This window comes from Eucyclogobius newberryi, unplaced genomic scaffold (genome assembly GCF_026437365.1).
Source record: "Eucyclogobius newberryi isolate DKJ021-1_F unplaced genomic scaffold, fEucNew1.0.hap1 SCAF_6, whole genome shotgun sequence".
Lineage (NCBI taxonomy): Eukaryota > Metazoa > Chordata > Actinopteri > Gobiiformes > Gobiidae > Eucyclogobius > Eucyclogobius newberryi.
In genome coordinates, this window is record NW_027316278.1 from 20,602,249 (window position 1) to 20,623,333 (window position 21,085).

The window sequence follows — 21,085 nt, forward strand, 5'->3', positions numbered from 1 at the left end:
TTTTGTTTTCCTTCTTACACAGATGATCTGACCTCCTGAGGGTACAATATTAGGAATATCTATCTATGAATATAATACTCTCTATTTGTTCACAAACAGCTCACGGTTGAGTTTCTTTGTACATTGACTCCCCACACTTGCCGCCTCTTTTTCCGACGCCGAACAACAGAAGTATTAATTCCAGCTTTGATCATCATTTCTTATTAAAGCTTTTGGGAGCTGTTGGGCTGTTTGTTCCAGCATATTACTTGAAACGGCTGGGTCAGGAAGTTGTGAAGAAATTATGTCCCAGGGAAACTATTTGAAATATTGAAAAATTACTGAAGTTTAATCAAATTGGAAGATGTTAAGCTACGTCCTGTGTGTGTGTGTGTGTGTGTGTGTGTGTGTGTGTGTGTGTGTGTGTGTGTGTGTGTGTGTGTGCGTGCGTGCATGCGTGTGTGTGTGCGGCATAGATTGGTGTGGTTTTCTGTAAATGTTGTGACAAGGCCGGGACATTTAGTGGGTCTGCAAAGTAAATGTCAGGGTGATCAATGCAGAGCCGTAGGTGTTGCTTTTCATATGTTTGTGCTGCATTATTGATGCCGGGGGCTTCGTGCGGATATTGACAGCTGAGACTCTCGGTATGAAATAGGAAAAACATTAATATCACAAGTATTTCTATCATTTAATTGTGCTGATTGTGTATTGAAAACAAATCTGTGCATAAGTAGAGTCTGTTAACACATTTTAACAACATGTTTTTACATCTCCACAACACTTTGCGCACATCAAAACATTTAATATAATCCCAAATCCTGTATTAGCAAACCTACTGTCACATTTAATATACTATTTCATCTTCCAAAATGTTTGTTCATTTCCATTTAGTAGATAAAAAAAATATATACAAATGTAAGAACAATGTTCCTGTCTCAAAAAATAATAATAAATAAATAAACAGGACATAAATATCACCATATTGGCCCCTGTAAATATGTCCTGCAACTTCATGTAGTGTTTTTCAGACTTCCTATAAGTGATCTGTTCTTCTGTATCTACCTCTGTATCTACCTGCGTTGCACCAATGAAATTTCCCCATGTGGGACAATAAAGGAATATCTTATCTTATCTTATAATTTTAAATACAAAATATGTATATTGAAATTAGTGTGTCCCAATACTATTTAAAATGGTTCACGCAAAAAAATAAAAAAGCTCTGCACAAATTAATACTTTCTTTAATATCTCCATCTATATTCACATTCTAAAATTGACCACACTAAGGAGATGTGAGTTTTAACTTATTAATACAACCTCAAATTAATATCTAGGTTAAATGTCTTTTTTAAATATAATTTTCTACAACTCTAACAGAAACAGGCTTCTTTCCCCTATTGCATTACACCGTCAAATAAATTCTAAATGGCCCCTGTAAATATGTCCTGCAACTTCATGTGGACAGCAAACTTTATCCCTGTGAGCGAAGAGTGTATTTTTCAACTCGTTGCTCGCACACACAAGACACACACACACACACACACACAAGAATGCAGACATGAAGCAACGGTGCTTCATGTCTGCATTCTTGTGTGTGTCACTGGCAGGAACAATATCTCGGCAAGAGCCACATAAGAGCCCTCACTGCATGAACACCGTATACTAACAGCACCGGCCAACAGCGGGTCAGGCTCAAGGTGAGGGCGCGACAGGCGGACAGACAAACAGGCAGGAGCACAGGCGAGACGGGGTCACAGGCGCAGTGAAAAGAGAGCGCCATCTCCCTACCATTCACACAGCCCCTCTCCACCTCCTCCATGCCTCTAATTCAAGTGTTTTTGTGGAGTACGTCCTCTCCAGCCTGGAGTAGGATAACTGAAAATAGTCTATAAAACCAACAATCCCCTTTGTTTGTCAGCTCTTGTGCGTCTGAGTGGCGACTGGACCGTTGGAGCATTTCAATGGTGACATGCATTCAGCGCACCCAAAGAAAGTAGTGGGGAGATTTTATGGTAAATTTGTAGAAAAAAGTGAATAGTAATTAGAAAAGTAGTGGTAACCAAAACGGCAGACATAAGCGCTCTATTGTAAATGAAGAAAAGTCTAAATCTGTCATTTCAATGTGTAAAAATATGAATAAAGTTACAAAATGTGTCTGTTGTGTTCAACTGCATATTTACTGTCAGTTTCTTATTTACATTTACTGTATATTTGACTGGAAAAGTACATTAAAACACTAATGCATTAATCATTTCATTTTTAAAAGTTATATTTTCTATGTTTTCTTTTCTTTAAGAATCACAATTTGTTGTTTGAAAGTTTGATTTAAGTAAGTTTGAGGTCAGGCAGCACAAACTAGACTTTGCTATGTATGCCAATCCTCATAAGCTAAGGTCCTGAACTCCACATCTTACCATGAAATAAATGTTATACATGTCATTCACTATTTAAATTGTGAATAATATGCTAATACAGAACCATGCATTTTTCAAATTCACCAAGTCTAAGCCACCTCCAAGGCAATTATCGCAAAGCGCACCTCCTCATCTCACTTGTATCATAGTCGTCCTTAATACTTATCTAAGGCGTGGTGAAATGGGTTTGCAGCTTCTCCGAGTAAGACTGTGCCACAGTACCCAGAGGGTCTGGGCACAGGGGGCGGGCTCTACTCGGACATTACCTGGACCATCTCTGAGTGGCACTCAAACGGGAGCGTGTAATTGGTTAAGACAGCGCCTCTAGTGCTAGCGGCCAATAAGGTGAAAGTTCAGCACTAACGACAACTGTGCACCTCCACCGTGTCATTAAAAAACGGAGAATTAGAGAGAAAGTGGGGGAGTTGGCAAGAACTCATTTCCATATCATATATTGGGTGACTGGATTTAAATGTAATCAGAGGTGATTGGCGGGAACAAGATAATTGTATGGAGCCTCACATCTTCATATTTATGTATTTTTAAACAGCATATACTTCAGACCGAGATGAAAAAGTATAGAGTTGAAAAGTCCAGCTATGTTATTTTGGGATCACATTTGAAATAAATTGGATGTTTTGCTTAACTTTTTATTGGACCAAATATCGAGGATGTGTTTTATCTTGTATTCAAAAACTAAAACAATTTATGCACAATTATAATTTACTGACATTGACCTGTCTTGATTGAAAAACAAGTTCTTTTTGACGGTAATGTTTTTAAGATCTATATTCTGGGCAAAAATAGTTTGGATAAACATTTAAATATGTCATATAACAGTTGTGCTACACGCTACATACATTTTATATTATTTTTATGGATGATTAAACCCACGATTGGCATTTTTATAGTACATAGCAGATGTAATAAACTGCAATAAAACAAAGGATTGCTCCAAAACTTTTATAAAGCACCTAATGTTTCAGAGGGATAAGCTACAGTATTAACCCTAAGTCACACCAGTTACATTAAACCAAATTTGCTTTAATTTATAACCACTATGAGCTAAAAGAATAAGTAATTGAGAACTCCAAGTGGGGTCATCATAGAGCAAATGAAAGCCAAACAAATTGGAATAGACGCTACATTTGTACAGTTTTACTCCTTTGACAGACGCGCGGACTAAATGATGAGATCCACGTCAGGGTCAGCGAGCAAATTTCTGCTCCGAGTGAAATACAAGAGGCGAAGAGCCATTTAGGCCTGCACTCCCGGCCGCTCAGGTCGCACCGCGCAATAACCCAAATCAAGCAGCTCCACTCTGCCGCTAATGGGACTGAGCAAAGAAAGAGGGAAACTCGCAGCGCACTTTCAGGGAGGACACACAAGCGCCTTCTCATTCAGCTGGATAATGCGGAGTGAAAAAGTAGGCCTGTCCACTGCAGACCTAATTAAAAGTAAGAATTAACGGAGAATGGAGGATTCACAGAGTGCACGCAGATAGAGGAGGCGTGGCCGTGTGTGCGTGAGGGGGTCGAGGGGGGTTCGGCGGCCCAAATGTGCGCTTTCTCTCAGTTCTTCAAATCGTTGCTGGAGAAAGTGCATCACATAATTTAGGACTTTTGGTCTGGCGGGTAAATATGTCGTGATAAAGTATTTTACTGTTACGATCACTGACACATAACGAGAGAAAGTGAAGTCATTCTAATAGTGTTCAAATCCAGGCCTGTTCTGTTTAGATGCAGTGACTGAAAGGAATTTATCTGCACTATTCTATAATCTATAATGATTATTTCTGTTTTTATCTGTTTGTATTGGGATTTTAACCATTTTTTTCTGTTCTCTAAAGCACTTTGAATTACTTTGTGTGCGGACCGTGCTCTACAAATAAACTTGCCTTGCCGTTCTTCTCGTCTGTGAACCGCTTTCTGAATGCAAAACGTGTTGTAGAATAAACAGCCACATAAAAATCACCATACAATTAAGTGTACTTTTTTGGACTACAATGAATTGAAGTGAGTTAATTTTGCTTCTAAAATTGTCACAAATGTTTTGCTCTTTCGATTACCAGTATATTGTGAGCTGAACAATCAATAAGCCGAATAATCTTGACATTTCAATAAGTAAAGATGATTCCTTTAACATAAAATCATACATTATATTTGCGCTACTGTTAAGAAATGTAACAACATGTAATAACACGTATGTAACCTGATCCTACAAACACTAACTACCTTGTAATTACATATTATTACATGTTATAAGTAAAGTGTACTGTGGAATAAAGTGTGACCCACAATTCCTTTATAACTCCTCTACTTTTGTCTTTATTTAACCTGTTTGTTCACAAAATACAGCTAGTACTACCACTCTGCTACAACTATTACTATTACTTTTATTACTTCTACTAGCAAAACAACTAAACTATCATCTGTATCATCATACTGTTGCTGATGTGCAGCCGCTCTTCATATCTGAGGTAAAAAAATAAAGAAATAAAACGTTAATGCTCTCCAACATCTAGTTCATATCCTTAAGATGAAAAGTGAATTGAATATATCAGGGACCTTTATTCCCACTGAACACAAGTCCTGTAACGCTGCTGTCCAAAGCGCTCCCGTTGCCTTACCAGTCACGTCTGCGGCCATCAGCCCCTCCGCCCGGATGACTTTCACCTGCACCATGCCGACGTCTTTCAGGCTGTGAAGCGATCTCCACAGGCTCTGAAACAGAGGTCAAGGGGCAAAGAGCGTTGCAAATTAGCGCAGCGGAGAAAGGCGGGTCAATAGGCTGACATTTGAGCGCCAGAGAAAAGGGTAGAATATGTCCTTTAACGGCACCTATTTGAAAATGTACAGCTGGCATTTACAGTCACACAGAATCTAATTTCACTGACTAGCACAGATGGCTCCTTGATATATATTGTGTAACTTTTTAATGAAATGGGACTTAAGTGATAAAGACAGTGTCAGGTGCAGCAGTAAATTAAGAAAGGTCAAACATAATACAATTTAAAAGGAAGCAGAACAAATATGAATCACATTAGACAAGTTCAGCATAATAAGACTTTTAACTTTTAATTTAAGAATTCAGAAATTCAGTCCCACTCGTGTTCTTTCTTTCTAAAAACATGAATCTGCCACTCTGATCACTTCAAATTACAGAAGGCTTCAATGGGACGTCACACACTGCCTGTCTCCAGTCCATGTGCTGGCTGCAGACTTTTTATTTTTCATTTTTATCACAAAATAAAAAAGATTTCTTAAAACACTGTGGATCTGAAATTTTAGAGGTTATAAAGATTATTGCTCCCATTGAACATAATTATAAATAATAAAGCATTGTGAACAGGTATAGCATGTAGATAACTCTTTAAAACTTAAAGTACTTTTTGTCAAATCTCTATATTCTACTTTTGTATTGATACAATTACCAATTGCCTGAAGAATTTTGATTGATCTTAATTAAATGTGTTATATATTTCTCCATGTAAACACGCTCTAAGTGTTATTGTGTTCAATAGTATTTTTTAATTGATATATACAAATTAAACAAAACAAATTAAACAAGAAATAACCGAGCATCAATATCTGAGCTAGAGTGGCTTTGGTTTGATCAACGAAATGAGATGCATTGAATAGAGTAACTCGGGTATAAACACTGACGCTACGCAGCAGAAGTGTGTGTCTTTAAAAGTAAATTAAAATGCTCTTCACTACAATATATTTCCCTATTTTTTTGGCAATAGCCTCTCCATCCCCACAGGAGTAATTATAATTTAAATTTGAGAGTCAGGGCCGGGCTACAGACTTAATTCATTATTACTAACTCTGTCAGAGTCTTGCCTGTTTCCAGCGATATCATTGTGCAAAAGCCGTCTAAAGCAGATGAGAAGGAGAGAGAGCGGGACAGAGGGAGGGGAGAGAGACAGAGAGAGAAATGGGAAAATGCAAAGAGAGAGAGAGGAAAATTGTGATTTTTTCCCCCCTTCTTCTGTAGATTCAGTATGTGAGTCAGAGAAAGGCCAGTAGATAAAAGTGTTGCGTGTGCTTTACCAAGAAGAACTACAACAACTTTTAAATCCCTGTTAACTTTAAACTTTGCTGAAGGAGGTCTAACTGTTCCAGAGTTATCTTTGGATACGACACTGGAGCTGGTTCGCACGCGTTACAGTTGAGTTTGAAAGAATAATCAATGTATAACACTCTTTTTGCCTTTTAACGGTGTCACAACAAGAGATAACCACCAAAATCACTGTTCTTGCCCAAGTATTCTGATTCAGACCCAGACTTTGTCCCTCACATTTAATAAGTACATTACGAGCTGTACACAATTTCTCTAAACAATAACAATGGAGCCTTTTATTTAATCAATAAGTTTAAAATTAATTTGTGCAAACCCATCCTCCACCCATCCTCCACCCGCTTTCCCTATCCTATCATACATACACTACAGTCTCCCTAAGGGGGCATTTAATGTTCAGCCTCTATCCATGATTAGTAAGACCCATCCTCCACAAGTTTATCCCAGCCCTTATCAGAATTACAGAAAGCAGAAGAGGTAAAGATGAGGCAGAAGACCAATCAGGCAAACAGCAGGACATGTACCAGGTAAAAGCTGGTGCACATGAAAGGAAGGAGAGAAGGATGAGAGAAAGAGAGAAGATAGGAGGGGAAGACAAACTTGGTGTTCACAAAATCCTCCCCCGTCCGGCGTGTGATTGACGTTCTGTCAGTGTGACGTCTGCCTCTCTGTCACATGCCAGAGACGCACACAAACGCACAAATGAATCAGCTCTGCCACGGGCTCATGACTAGCTGTCATTTTTGCATCGTGTCACCTTTCATCAGCACAGGAAAAAAACCTCATACTCGGACACACAAAGACAAACACGTGGAATCTGCACAGCAACCAATCAGATCGGAGAACGTTCAAGCAACTGCCCCACGAGAACAAAACAACAACTTCTGCTAAATCACATTCAAATCCTGAGGTCAGGTGAACATCACAAGAGTAAATGTGTTTCTTTTGATTCGTACTACTTCCTGTCTATAGTGGCCTTGGGTCCATTGTTTTACACTAGAGCAGAACAATGCAGAGGAAGCACTGGTGCGTGGGCGGTGAAGTGCCACCCCTCCAGCAGAGGTCACCCCGTCCTCCTCCGCTCATGTGCCGTCTTAGGGCCACCTCAGGTCCATTAAGAGCCATTAGTGTGCGTGCTCTTTTGCCATCATAATGCATAAATCTCCCTTTCTCGTGTTCCTCTGTCCCCCACTACTTCAGAGGAGCAGTAATTAGTGATGAAGGAAAGGTTACACTGAGCACTAATAGATCTAAGACAGTTGCAAAGTGCGTGGACTGCACATATTTGCCTCCTAGTGCTGGAAAGGATACAATTAAAAATACTATATACGCTCATAATTCATTCAGATTATCCACAATAGGATATATTTTTTTTATTCACCAGGCAAAACATAACACGTGGGTCACATGATTTAAAAGAACAATCAATTTAATAATCCTTTAATAATTCTAAAGGTTGAACTAGCTTACGAACTGAAATTGATGCTGATGTATATATGTATGTGTATGTATGTATATATATATATACCTTGTGTATAATATAGTATTATTTTTATTTTATTTTAAATTTTAGGAATGATGACATAACAATTTTAGTGCTACCTTTTTCTTCTTAATTTTATGAAAGAGCTGCATGAGGACGTGTTACTGGCTGTCAACCACAGAAGTGGTTTCTTTGTATAAAGGTTAGTTGCACAGCTGACTTTTAAGTGATGGCTTGTATCAGTCAAATGTGCTTATTTGCTTAGACATTCCACACTATTATAGAGCCTCTTGGAGTTATCAGTGCTCTATAAAGGTTAATCTTTAATAAATTCTTTACCTGAAGGTTGGCAAATGTACTATTTTAATCTGTAGAAAGCATTCAAATTATACCCTTGCTATGCTTCTTCATCTACAACCCCCACCTCCCTCTAAATTCTATCGTGCTCACCGAGGGCCACAGTGTTGCCAGACAAAGAGCCCGGGCTGTCCAAAAGAGTGGCACAGAAATGGGGTGTGCAGGTAGTCGAGGGAAAGGGAAAATGTCTTGCCTTTAGCTGAGTAGAAAAACAGGGTCTGTGTGAGTTGTGAGAAAGGTGAAATAGCTTTTTCTTTTCATTTTACACGCCTTTCCTTCCGGCTTCAACCCTCACACTTTACCTCTCGGCCTCTATTACACACACACACACACACACACACACACACACACACACAGGCATGTTTGTGTCGGTCCTAGAGCTCCCCCTTCTGATGAAGACTAGTCTCTACAGGGGAATTCTGGTTGACCACACGTTGTGAAAGTTAGTGGTATAATGGATTTCAAACTTTGTATTGATAATCGAGTATAGTGTTAGAATTGAAATAGAGTTTGAAATGTTGTGTATGTGATACTATTTCAAAAGGTTTTCTGATATGATTCTCATGAATAAAATAATTATCTTATCTTATCTTATCTTATAATTAAAGAATGAGGAAATTGAGTGAGTTAATAGAACAACAAAACAACTTAATATTCAATTGCTTTCAAGATGATTACGGTGCTTAGTTGACCTCTTAATTTCTGAAATGGCTAATTGATTATATATACAATGCAATATCTTGAAATTAGAGATAAAACTCACATAGAGCTTATGAAAATGCCTTTTAACGCTGTTCAAAGAAAATGGTATGTTTGATTACAAAGACTTAGTAGAAAAGGCGCAGAAGAATCTTTACTTTTCTGTGTCTCTGCTGCTGCTTTCTCTCCACAACTAAACTCATAACAGTGACAACTAGACAAGACAAGTCAAGATATTCAACCATCCAAATGAGAGAGTCCACATGCATTAATCATAGATGTGCAACTCACTGCAGGCTGATGATGCAAATACAGCACAATACTTCGGCTGTAAATCCTAACAACACAAACAAGCGTGAAACAGCATGAAATCCTTCTGTCTTAAACACGTCTTCATCAAACCAACGCTGAACTTATATTCTCTCTTGAATATTTTCTATTATTTATGTATTTTACAAGTATGATTGAGTGGAGAGTGTGCATTAATTTTCATTATAGGAAAATGATTTCATTAAAAGGAAAGTAGTAGTGTTAATTTTATTTTATCTTTATTTCCCCCTCCATTTCTTATTAGGACATGAGAGGTTTTGTCTATAGGAGTTTTTATTTATAGGAGTTTTGTTTATAAGTTTTCTTCTATTAAGAGTGTTTTTTTTTTAATTTCCTATAAGTTATCTGTCCTTTTCCTCTGTATCTACCTGCGTTGCAACAATGAAATTTCTTCTATCTTAATTATAGGAATACATCATGTTATAATGATTATTAACTTGATAATTATTGATAGTTTTATAATCTTGTTAAGTATGCCACCAATTTCCAAACAGTCCGAAAAAAAAGTCCAAAAAAGTATGATTCATTTCAGAGAAGTACAGCATAAAATTACCGCGGGGGATTATGCTGCTTTGGTAGAGTCTTATTTAAGAAGTGTCCGTTGTGTGGTCTGACGTGGAGCTTACATATCTCTGCATGATCTGGTGCCTCTCATGGGGGTCGTCCAGCACGTTGATGGACAGGTCTGAGATGGAGACGGTGGCTGAAGCTGTGAGTGTGACCAGCAGCACCAGCACACCTTCACCTTCCTCTAGGGGGAGCTCTAACTTGTGTGTGTGTTCTTTACTCAGGGGCGACAGCGCAATAGTACACCTAAAAAGTAAAAAACAGTTATTATTTTATCTATGCACACATCAAATACTGTTATCACCATAGATTAATACAACAAGATTAATTTCTTCACCATGTCCTCTGCTACTAAATGGAACTGGGCTGCAATTTGTAAATATGACCTCAAAATCCATTATTATGACCTCAAAATCCACTATTCCAGGTCCACTTTGGAGGCCTAAAAGTGGACCTGTAATCGTGGATCTATAAAGGGAGATTCTGAGTTATAATGGGACTTCCCTGGCTTAAGGTGCACTCTGTAACTTTTCTGGTGCAGGGTCTGTCACATGTCACGTTTGCCTGGAACATTCTATAGTACGGCATTACACTTATCTATCCATCTATTCCATTGAAACATGTTTTTCAAGATATGTTTAAGCAGTAAAAACACCTGTAATGAAATAAATGCAATTAGATGCACCACAAGATTAACATAGCGACTCTTTAACTGAAGGTCAAATAAAAAAATCAGGGTTTGTGGTGGATAAAGTGGCTTAGTGAATGCGTGAACCTGTCCTAAATGGTCAATATCAATAAAACGTGGTTCCAGAACAGAAGGTTAGTGAATATATGAAAAATAAATGACTGAACGTAGGAAGTGCAAGCTGGCCCAAGCCACAGTACGTAACTCATATTGTTTCTGATGGAAATTGGTCAAAATACAGTGTATCAACAGTCGCACAACACAACAACACAAATATTATACAGGTAGTATATATATAATATATAATATTACCCGTTCGACACACCTTACCTCCCCATGAAGTCATCTTTTTTCCCTGCATCTTTATCCCACACTGTAATATCCAAAAAGCCTCCTTGCTCTTCATAGAGGTGGAAATCAAACTGCTCTCTCCACTGTGGGTTTAAGGTTTTGGGCATTGTCTGAAATCATATATAACATTTAGTCATTTATACTTTAGCAGCACTGCAAACCACATGTCATTCACTTTACTCGGATCATAGATATACCTTGCTTTTATATTTTTGGTGGCCCATCCTGAACTTGACATATGGGTCACTGAGCCCGTTGGCGTCCATGGGCTGGAGGTCGCGCCCCTCGATCAGACTGATGCTGACGATTCCTCTCCAGAGCTGGGCTTTTCTGTGCACATCTGACAGACGCATGCTCTGATACTGCAGCAGGCAACACACAGACACATGGAGCATTAGTCCAGCACTATAGAAGAGAAACATATGACACAGGGGCAACTGAGACAAAATGATATTCCGTACATGACACATACACAGTAAAGTGCACTTTTTACAGTCATTACAGTGTTTTTCAGTCACTTTGGCACATTTTCTGAAGCTTTTTATAAATCTGGCAAAACCTTAGCACACTTGGCAAAACCTTTCACTTCATTGGCAATCTAACTTTACCAACACAACTTCAAACACAACACTTTTAGACATGAAAGACCAGTGTCACATTGGAGAAAAAGATTCAGTTGAAGTCATCTGGACACGAGTTTAAAAAAACAAAACAATGTCCAGATGACAACAACTGAATCTTTTTCTACAAAGGAAGGAACGAGGGATTACAGTGTCAGACTGTGTCACAAACATGTATAATATATTACACAAATTAATTATGGGACAAAAATAATGAACTTTTCAGCATCGGATATCTGAAGTAAGGAAGTCTTTCCAACACTGTTTTCACTACTGTGGTGTGTTCTGTTGTGTGTTCTGTTGTGTGTTCTGTTGTGTGTTCTGTTGTGTGTTCTGTTGTGTGTTCTGTTGTGTGTTCTGTTGTGTGTTCTGTTGTGTGTTCTGTTGTGTGTTCTGTGTTCTGTTGTGTGTTCTGTTGTGTGTTCTGTTGTGTGTTCTGTCGTGTGTTCTGTTGTGTGTTCTGTTGTGTGTTCTGTGTTCTGTTGTGTGTTCTGTTGTGTGTTCTGTTGTGTGTTCTGTTGTGTGTTCTGTGTTCTGTTGTGTGTTCTGTTGTGTGTTCTGTTGTGTGTTCTGTTGTGTGTTCTGCTGTGTGTTCTGTTGTGTGTTCTGTTGTGTGTTCTGTGTTCTGTTGTGTGTTCTGTGTTCTGTCGTGTGTTCTGTTGTGTGTTCTGTTGTGTGTTCTGTTGTGTGTTCTGTTGTGTGTTCTGTTGTGTGTTCTGTTGTGTGTTCTGTTCTGTGTTCTGTGTTCTGTTGTGTGTTCTGTTGTGTGTTCTGTTGTGTGTTCTGTTCTGTGTTCTGTGTTCTGTTGTGTGTTCTGTTGTGTGTTCTGTTCTGTGTTCTGTGTTCTGTTGTGTGTTCTGTTGTGTGTTCTGTTGTGTGTTCTGTTCTGTGTTCTGTGTTCTGTTGTGTGTTCTGTTGTGTGTTCTGTTCTGTGTTCTGTGTTCTGTTGTGTGTTCTGTTGTGTGTTCTGTTGTGTGTTCTGTTGTGTGTTCTGTGTTCTGTTGTGTGTTCTGTTCTGTGTTCTGTTGTGTGTTCTGTTCTGTGTTCTGTTGTGTGTTCTGTGTTCTGTTGTGTGTTCTGTTGTGTGTTCTGTTCTGTGTTCTGTTGTGTGTTCTGTTCTGTGTTCTGTTGTGTGTTCTGTGTTCTGTTGTGTGTTCTGTTGTGTGTTCTGTGTTCTGTTGTGTGTTCTGTTGTGTGTTCTGTTGTGTGTTCTGTTGTGTGTTCTGTTGTGTGTTCTGTTGTGTGTTCTGTGTTCTGTTGTGTGTTCTGTTGTGTGTTCTGTTCTGTGTTCTGTTGTGTGTTCTGTGTTCTGTTGTGTGTTCTGTTGTGTGTTCTGTTGTGTGTTCTGTTCTGTGTTCTGTTGTGTGTTCTGTGTTCTGTTGCGTGTTCTGTTGTGTGTTCTGTGTTCTGTTGTGTGTTCTGTTGTGTGTTCTGTTGTGTGTTCTGTTGTGTGTTCTGTTCTGTGTTCTGTTGTGTGTTCTGTGTTCTGTTGTGTGTTCTGTTGTGTGTTCTGTTGTGTGTTCTGTTCTGTGTTCTGTTGTGTGTTCTGTTGTGTGTTCTGTTGTGTGTTCTGTTGTGTGTTCTGTTGTGTGTTCTGTTCTGTGTTCTGTTGTGTGTTCTGTTGTGTGTTCTGTTGTGTGTTCTGTTGTGTGTTCTGTTGTGTGTTCTGTTGTGTGTTCTGTCGTGTGTTCTGTTGTGTGTTCTGTTGTGTGTTCTGTGTTCTGTTGTGTGTTCTGTTGTGTGTTCTGTTGTGTGTTCTGTTGTGTGTTCTGTGTTCTGTTGTGTGTTCTGTTGTGTGTTCTGTTGTGTGTTCTGTTGTGTGTTCTGCTGTGTGTTCTGTTGTGTGTTCTGTTCTGTGTTCTGTTGTGTGTTCTGTGTTCTGTTGTGTGTTCTGTGTTCTGTCGTGTGTTCTGTCGTGTGTTCTGTTGTGTGTTCTGTTGTGTGTTCTGTTGTGTGTTCTGTTGTGTGTTCTGTTGTGTGTTCTGTTGTGTGTTCTGTTCTGTGTTCTGTGTTCTGTTGTGTGTTCTGTTGTGTGTTCTGTTGTGTGTTCTGTTGTGTGTTCTGTGTTCTGTTGTGTGTTCTGTTCTGTGTTCTGTTGTGTGTTCTGTTCTGTGTTCTGTTGTGTGTTCTGTGTTCTGTTGTGTGTTCTGTTGTGTGTTCTGTTCTGTGTTCTGTTGTGTGTTCTGTGTTCTGTTGTGTGTTCTGTTGTGTGTTCTGTTGTGTGTTCTGTTGTGTGTTCTGTTGTGTGTTCTGTTGTGTGTTCTGTGTTCTGTTGTGTGTTCTGTTGTGTGTTCTGTTCTGTGTTCTGTTGTGTGTTCTGTGTTCTGTTGTGTGTTCTGTTGTGTGTTCTGTTGTGTGTTCTGTTCTGTGTTCTGTTGTGTGTTCTGTGTTCTGTTGCGTGTTCTGTTGTGTGTTCTGTGTTCTGTTGTGTGTTCTGTTGTGTGTTCTGTTGTGTGTTCTGTTGTGTGTTCTGTGTTCTGTTGTGTGTTCTGTTGTGTGTTCTGTTGTGTGTTCTGTTCTGTGTTCTGTTGTGTGTTCTGTTGTGTGTTCTGTTGTGTGTTCTGTTGTGTGTTCTGTTGTGTGTTCTGTTCTGTGTTCTGTTGTGTGTTGTGTGTTCTGTTGTGTGTTCTGTTGTGTGTTCTGTTGTGTGTTCTGTTGTGTGTTCTGTTGTGTGTTCTGTTGTGTGTTCTGTCGTGTGTTCTGTTGTGTGTTCTGTGTTCTGTTGTGTGTTCTGTTGTGTGTTCTGTTGTGTGTTCTGTTGTGTGTTCTGTGTTCTGTTGTGTGTTCTGTTGTGTGTTCTGTTGTGTGTTCTGTTGTGTGTTCTGCTGTGTGTTCTGTTGTGTGTTCTGTTCTGTGTTCTGTTGTGTGTTCTGTGTTCTGTTGTGTGTTCTGTGTTCTGTTGTGTGTTCTGTTGTGTGTTGTGTGTTCTGTTGTGTGTTCTGTTGTGTGTTCTGTTGTGTGTTCTGTTGTGTGTTCTGTTGTGTGTTCTGTTGTGTGTTCTGTCGTGTGTTCTGTTCTGTGTTCTGTTGTGTGTTCTGTGTTCTGTTGTGTGTTCTGTCGTGTGTTCTGTTCTGTGTTCTGTCGTGTGTTCTGTGTTCTGTTGTGTGTTCTGTTGTGTGTTGTGTGTTCTGTTGTGTGTTCTGTCGTGTGTTCTGTTGTGTGTTCTGTCGTGTGTTCTGTTCTGTGTTCTGTCGTGTGTTCTGTCGTGTGTTCTGTCGTGTGTTCTGTTCTGTGTTCTGTCGTGTGTTCTGTCGTGTGTTCTGTCGTGTGTTCTGTTCTGTGTTCTGTCGTGTGTTCTGTCGTGTGTTCTGTCGTGTGTTTTGTCGTGTGTTCTGTCGTGTGTTTTGTCGTGTGTTCTGTCGTGTGTTCTGTCGTGTGTTCTGTTCTGTGTTCTGTCGTGTGTTCTGTTGTGTGTTCTGTCGTGTCGTGTGTTCTGTCGTGTGTTCTGTCGTGTCGTGTGTTCTGTCGTGTGTTCTGTCGTGTGTTCTGTTGTGTGTTCTGTCGTGTCGTGTGTTCTGTCGTGTGTTCTGTCGTGTGTTCTGTGGTGTGTTCTGTTGTGTGTTCTGTGATAAATGTGCCGTTATAGGTGGACAGACTGTAAATATAAGTAGAGAGTTTGATCATGGTTTGTTTGTTTTTGTTTGAAAGTTTAGGAATTTGAACAACCTGTATTTAAGTACAAAATCAACTTCTTTGAGGGTTCTTCGCCCCACCGGTACTAAAATGACTTTTATACCAATGTTTTTTAAGATAGCAAAGAATGTATATTTTGTTTTGCAGTTTTATCAATGTTAGTTTTTATTATTAATGGGTACTGCAAATTACCCATTTTTCAAAGCATTAATTTCCATTTTATCAATTACCCACTTTTATACCAGATGACTTTTAAAATGAAACTTCTATTGTATAATAACTGTTTATGTTATTCAATACACTGCAACAGACACATATTTTGGTTCATCTCAATCTCTTCTACCATGACAGCATTACATATTCACATACATTATATTTCTATTTTAAGTCAACTTCTTCCCTACAGCTTTCTTGGCACTTACGGGCCTATTTAACCTCCCTTTGAATCATGTCAGTATCTTTCTCTAAAATAAAGAGCTGGGTATTTATTTGTCAAACTGATACAGCTTGCTTTCATACTTCCTCTCTCCTTACCTCTCCTCCTTCCTCGTTAGGAGAGAATTTATTAGCATAGCTTTTGTTTTGTGGGTGAATTTCATTAAACTCTGAATAAACTCTGCCGCATAAGTGCTAGGCCTTTGATCTGGGGGATGGTGCGTCTTAATTTCCATCCTTGAGACATTAAACAATAGCTTTATGTAATATAGCTACCCATATGCAAAAGCCCCATCTTCCACTCTCACTAACCCACGATATGCTAATCATGAGGTCATTCTCGTGTCCTTTGATACTTGGTCATAATTGTTTCCTTGTTTTGTAGTTTCATGCTTGTGATGCAGAAAAAAGACATAGGCTATTTGGATTCCAAATGTGCATCCTTCTGCCAAAGCACAGCGGGCGAACCACCACGCGGGGAGATTTGTGGAGCCTCAAATCTCCTAACAGACACTAAGATTCAATTTGAAAAACTAATGTGGCCTCGTGGATGGGTCAACATTGTCGGCGATTTGGCAAAATAAGTGGCTACGCTCAAATAAAGCGTTACAGAGAGCAAAGAGAGACCTCATAATTATTACTTGCAGCATCTTGTTGAACAGATGCTTCATTAAAAAGTGGTTGCTTAAAAATAGCTAAGTAGAGAGTGTGTCTGAATCAAGAGGCAGGGAGGCGCGCAGGAGCAGAGCCTTTTGGTGGGCTAACACACTGGTAGTTTGTTCGTGTTTGAGCTAATTCCCGAGTCACAGGCGGGGTGGCCCAGTTAGGAGGCTTCAAAGACTCTGATTTGGGAAGCGCACTACAGCAGGACGTCTGCCCAGCCAGAACCGAGCAAACGCTTCAAATGTGGAGCGCAGTCCTCTGGTGCATTTCAACTTAAGACTGATGCTACGCAAACGTCCTTTATATACTGTACAAGTCCAACAGCAGTTTTTAGGCGATTTTAGGCAAGACAGCATGCTTTTCTAATTGATCGGCCCATACAATCACAAAATATGATGAAAATAAAAATATAAGACAACATATGTGACAATCATGATCAGGCTTAAAACATCTGTTTAGGCTGTTTTGAGAAGAACTGCATTAAACAATCCATTTCAATAAAAAAAAAAAATGCTCACACTCACAAGGTGCAATACAATGTGTTTAGGGAGGGTTACAAAGCATTGACCAACTTTTGTTAAGTTGCTAAATGCTTTATAAGAAACTGTGCTTCTGATGCTGTACAGACAAAGTAAACATGAATGTGTTATATTATTATTATTGCAGCTTTAAACGTCATCACCAGAAAGTCAGTTCTAATGCAACCACATGGAGGGAAAATGACTGTATCAAAGAAACAAAAGAGAGTTCATCCATGAGTGGGGGCAGGACACCAGTAAAGAGTACAGGACAGGGGAGATGCAGAGCGGTAAAGTTGGTAGTTTAAGGGGGTTTCATGCTGGTTTAGTTTACCTTACTGGTTCGTTTCCAGTTCCTTCTCAAAAGCATAGTCTGTAAATGAGACAAAGCGGTTACAGTGCACCCCTACTGTCTCAAGAGTGCAGGGTCAGGAGTTAGAGGGCACAAGCCTACAGTGGCAGGGGTTAATTCGAAGCGCTCTGGTCAGTCGTGCAAAGTTAGGTGAGGCAATACTTGAAAATATGCTAAATATGATCGTTATAGTTGTAAACGTTATCATGCAATCTCGCGCTTATGTTTATGCATTTTTAAATAATAATAATGAAAATATAACATTGTCCAGGAATCACAAAACATAGCAATGGTTAAAAGCAACAAGTACCATATTTCACCGAGAGATGGCAGAAGAGCACATCTTCCGTGTACTAATATAACCTTGTACTCATTTTCCTCACAGTTTGCAAAATCAAAAAAGATGCTTAACCTAAATAGAGTTTATTTGTTCTGTCAAACATAGACTCCATGAACTGCAGTACTACATAAGAAGCAAAATTAAGACATCAGATCAAACGGAATAAAATATTTCCCCCATGACATTGCCTTGTTCCGGATCAACATGCAGGAGTCCAATTAACCAAACAAATAATTGAACAGAAATAAATGCAACTCTCAAACACTGAGCGTGCCCACAGAGGAACCGCCAACGTAATTAGGAAGAAGAATCTAGTGCTCTTTGAACATTTTCCACCAAACATATTAATTACACTTGTGTTTATGCATATGGATTTGCCGGGTTGAAGAGTTTCTTTCAGCATGTGTTTGTTGTGTGCAGTGACAACCTTCTAAGCACCGAGGCTTGAGATGAACCCAACTCACAACTGGAATTATAGGGATTTTGAGATACATAGAGCCAATTCTTTCTGTTTGGAGGCGGATTGACAAAAGATAATGGTGCAAAAATGTTGTTGTTTCCTTACAGCGTCTCTAATATCGCCCTCCTTTGGCGACAGTGTGACAGCCAGTTCCAAACTTCCAAGATTATGTTCAGGATACTGTGGATCCTTTAAGTCCAGCGTCACGTCCAGTGTCCTAAAACAGACAACGATGTAAAACATAATCAATTGATTCAGGGATTTCAGTGTCACAATCGGATGATACAATTCAAGCTTTTAAAAAAGGTCGTCTTATATTAAAAAAAAAGTTTAAAAAAAATTAAAGGTGGTATGGATGATTTTTTTCAGCAATTTTTTATCATATTTCCTCGTGGCGTGGATAAATCATTTGTCCTGCCACGTATCAATCATAAAACGCACCTATCGCTCACCTGCAGCCGCGTCAGGCTCGTCCCCACGTTTCCGCGTGCCTAAGCGCATGGATCTATCATAATATAGTTCCCTCAGTGTACGGGACAAAATGAAGACACAGAAAGACAGTTCGAGCTGACGCAGAAGTGGATGGAAATCTACGGGAGACGAGAGATGCGATGCGCTCCGTTGCGCTAATAAACAAACGCACGTGTGTGTTGTATCAGTCCGCACGGGGGAGTGCGCATGCGCACTTCCGCCTGCGTTCTCAAAACGCCGAAAAATCGTCCATACCGCCTTTAAGGTATTATACCATGTGTTGACATGACATGAAACAGATTACACTGTTTAAAAGGGGATTGAAGGAATAACCCCACAAATACAAACTTCAGCCCATGTCTAAGATCTTGGTATGTTAAGTTAGAACTACAAGAGGCAGCACTTGTAATATTCTAACTGTAGTTTAACTGTGAAAGCATATCTCTGATGTTGTATGTAAGTAAATCAATTACATCGTGGAAAAAGTTTCAAAGGAAGTCATAACTGTCTTTGAAAGAAGGGCACACTAACTAGATTTAACTAGATAAATGACAGATCATTTAGCTTAAACCGTTTTTGGATCCGTTGGGATTATGGATGGAAATCAGCTAAGTGGTGCATATATTAACTAAAATTAACTAAATATTCCATCAATCCCTTAGATAAGGAACATCATAAATAATTTAATTCACATTCATCATTTTGAATAAGAAATATTTGCTTTTGGGGTATGGTGTTCAGATGGCCACACTTGAATCATTTTCTATGATGACAAATAATAATAATGATAATAATCATCATAATAAATATAGCGGCAATGAACGGATTTCCAATAGGCTTCGCCCGTTTGCAACAATAATGTAAACATTTTAAACATACAAATTAGTATACACAGGATGTGCATGAGCGGAGGCCTTTGTTAGTGAGTGTTTGGAAGCAGGCGAGCGCTATACGCACTGTCACAACCGTGCTTTGCACGGCCTTACTGAACATAGGCCTCTTGCCAGCTTGTAGCACGCAGGCCTAATAATAAATAGTATTTATATAGAACCGTTCAAGACACTCAAAGATGCTTCAGAGAACAATAATAATACAGTAAAGAAGATTAATCATTCAAATTATACAGAAAATATACATTAGATAGATTAGATTAAAAGCAGTTCTGAATAGATGGGTCTTCTAACAAAGTGCCACTAGAGGGCAGTCTTGCTTAATATTTAAGCCGTGGCTCGAGAGCCGTGGCGCAGTCAAATGGCCCAGCAGTTTCGGGAGCCGCGGCACGGCCATATAGCCTCATGCCTAACCCTAACCTTAACCCTAACCCTAACCCTAACCCTAACCTTAACCCTAACCCTATCCCTAACCCTAACCCCAAGACATAACCAATAACATGGCAGTTTTGCAGCTCTGTAGACACTCCCTAATATTTAACCACCACACCACACCAAAGCATGTTTAGGACCTAATTACGTAGCAATCTCTAAACTTCAAACATTTCCAGACAGTTACTGTGTGAAATACCTGTTGATATTTACCTCTGATGCTCCAGTGACTCCAGGTGAAGGTAAGCTGAGCCCATGAAATCATCCTGGAGGCCAAAGTCATAGTCAAAGACCTGGGTGACACAGAAGAGAAAGAGACGTTTTATTTCATGCAAGAACATCTTCTGAAATAATGGGAGCTCCCGTTACCTTGACATAGAGTGGTTCCCTTAGGCTCTCGACCAGAAGGCTCACCCTCTCGTCCCACACAGGGTTTAGGTTTTTGTGAATGGTTTTACTCCTGAATACTTCCTTTCCTCCGAGCTTGAACTTCACATAGGGGTCACTCGTCCCTGTGGCCAAATGACACAAATTAATTTATTGTTAATGCATAACTATTATTGATGCAGCAGAACAGAACTCAGACTACATTTAAATGAAGATTTCTTTCACCCTTCCATTGAGTCTCTGCTTATAAACACAAACGGGTACCATAATACCAGAGAAGTACAACTATTTTGGTAGTAGTAGTAGTAGTAGTAGTAGTAGTTCCCTACCGTAAAATATAGAACACATATTCATAGAGTGGAGGATGCATAGTCACAGATCACTGATGCATTGGGTAAACCATTGTTCTTCACCCTCATTACCCACTGCTGTCACACTAATGTGACTGCTTGAAGCAGTAAGGCCATGCAGCATAAAATGTGCTAAATCACTGTGATGACTTTGCCGTGGCAACCACTATAAAATGGAGCAGTAGCGATCCCCTGCGTCACTTGTGGTTGATGTTCCCTGTGCTCACCACTAGATAGAGCCTCTAACTCAATAATAATGCAGGGTTGTCCAAAATAAAACTGATTATTTTCATTTAGAAAGATCAAATCAAATATTCAGAGGAAATTTCATCTAATAAAACAGATGATGATTGCTCTTATTAGAAGAAAGAAAAAAGTTTATATTAAAAAAGAAGTCTGATTGGATTTGCCAAATATAATATTATTTAGATTATGGTTTTGTTAAAGATTTAGTAACTTTAACACACTACCTCCATCTTAATATATATATATATATATATATATATATATATATATATATATATATATATATATATATATATATATATATATATATATTTTTAAATCCAAATATCCACAATTA

General features: G+C 39.1%; 1 protein-coding gene across 5 annotated transcripts in view; it reads right to left on the bottom strand.

The window, feature by feature from the left end:
* mctp1a (multiple C2 domains, transmembrane 1a) overlaps positions 1 to 21,085 on the bottom strand; it is an 84,854-nt gene that overhangs the window by 42,238 nt on the left and 21,531 nt on the right. For 3 of the 5 annotated variants that reach the window (XM_072434002.1, XM_072434001.1, XM_072433999.1), the window contains exons 3-10: positions 20,135 to 20,277; positions 19,979 to 20,058; positions 18,078 to 18,189; positions 17,155 to 17,193; positions 11,149 to 11,313; positions 10,931 to 11,061; positions 9,972 to 10,158; positions 5,023 to 5,116 (exon numbers count right to left, since the gene is read on the bottom strand). In XM_072434002.1, coding sequence (XP_072290103.1) covers positions 5,023 to 5,116; positions 9,972 to 10,158; positions 10,931 to 11,061; positions 11,149 to 11,313; positions 17,155 to 17,193; positions 18,078 to 18,189; positions 19,979 to 20,058; positions 20,135 to 20,277 — 951 coding nt within the window. The remainder of the gene's footprint in view (positions 1 to 5,022; positions 5,117 to 9,971; positions 10,159 to 10,930; positions 11,062 to 11,148; positions 11,314 to 17,154; positions 17,194 to 18,077; positions 18,190 to 19,978; positions 20,059 to 20,134; positions 20,278 to 21,085) is intronic. The other 2 variants (XM_072434003.1, XM_072434000.1) reach the window with 1 other exon arrangement.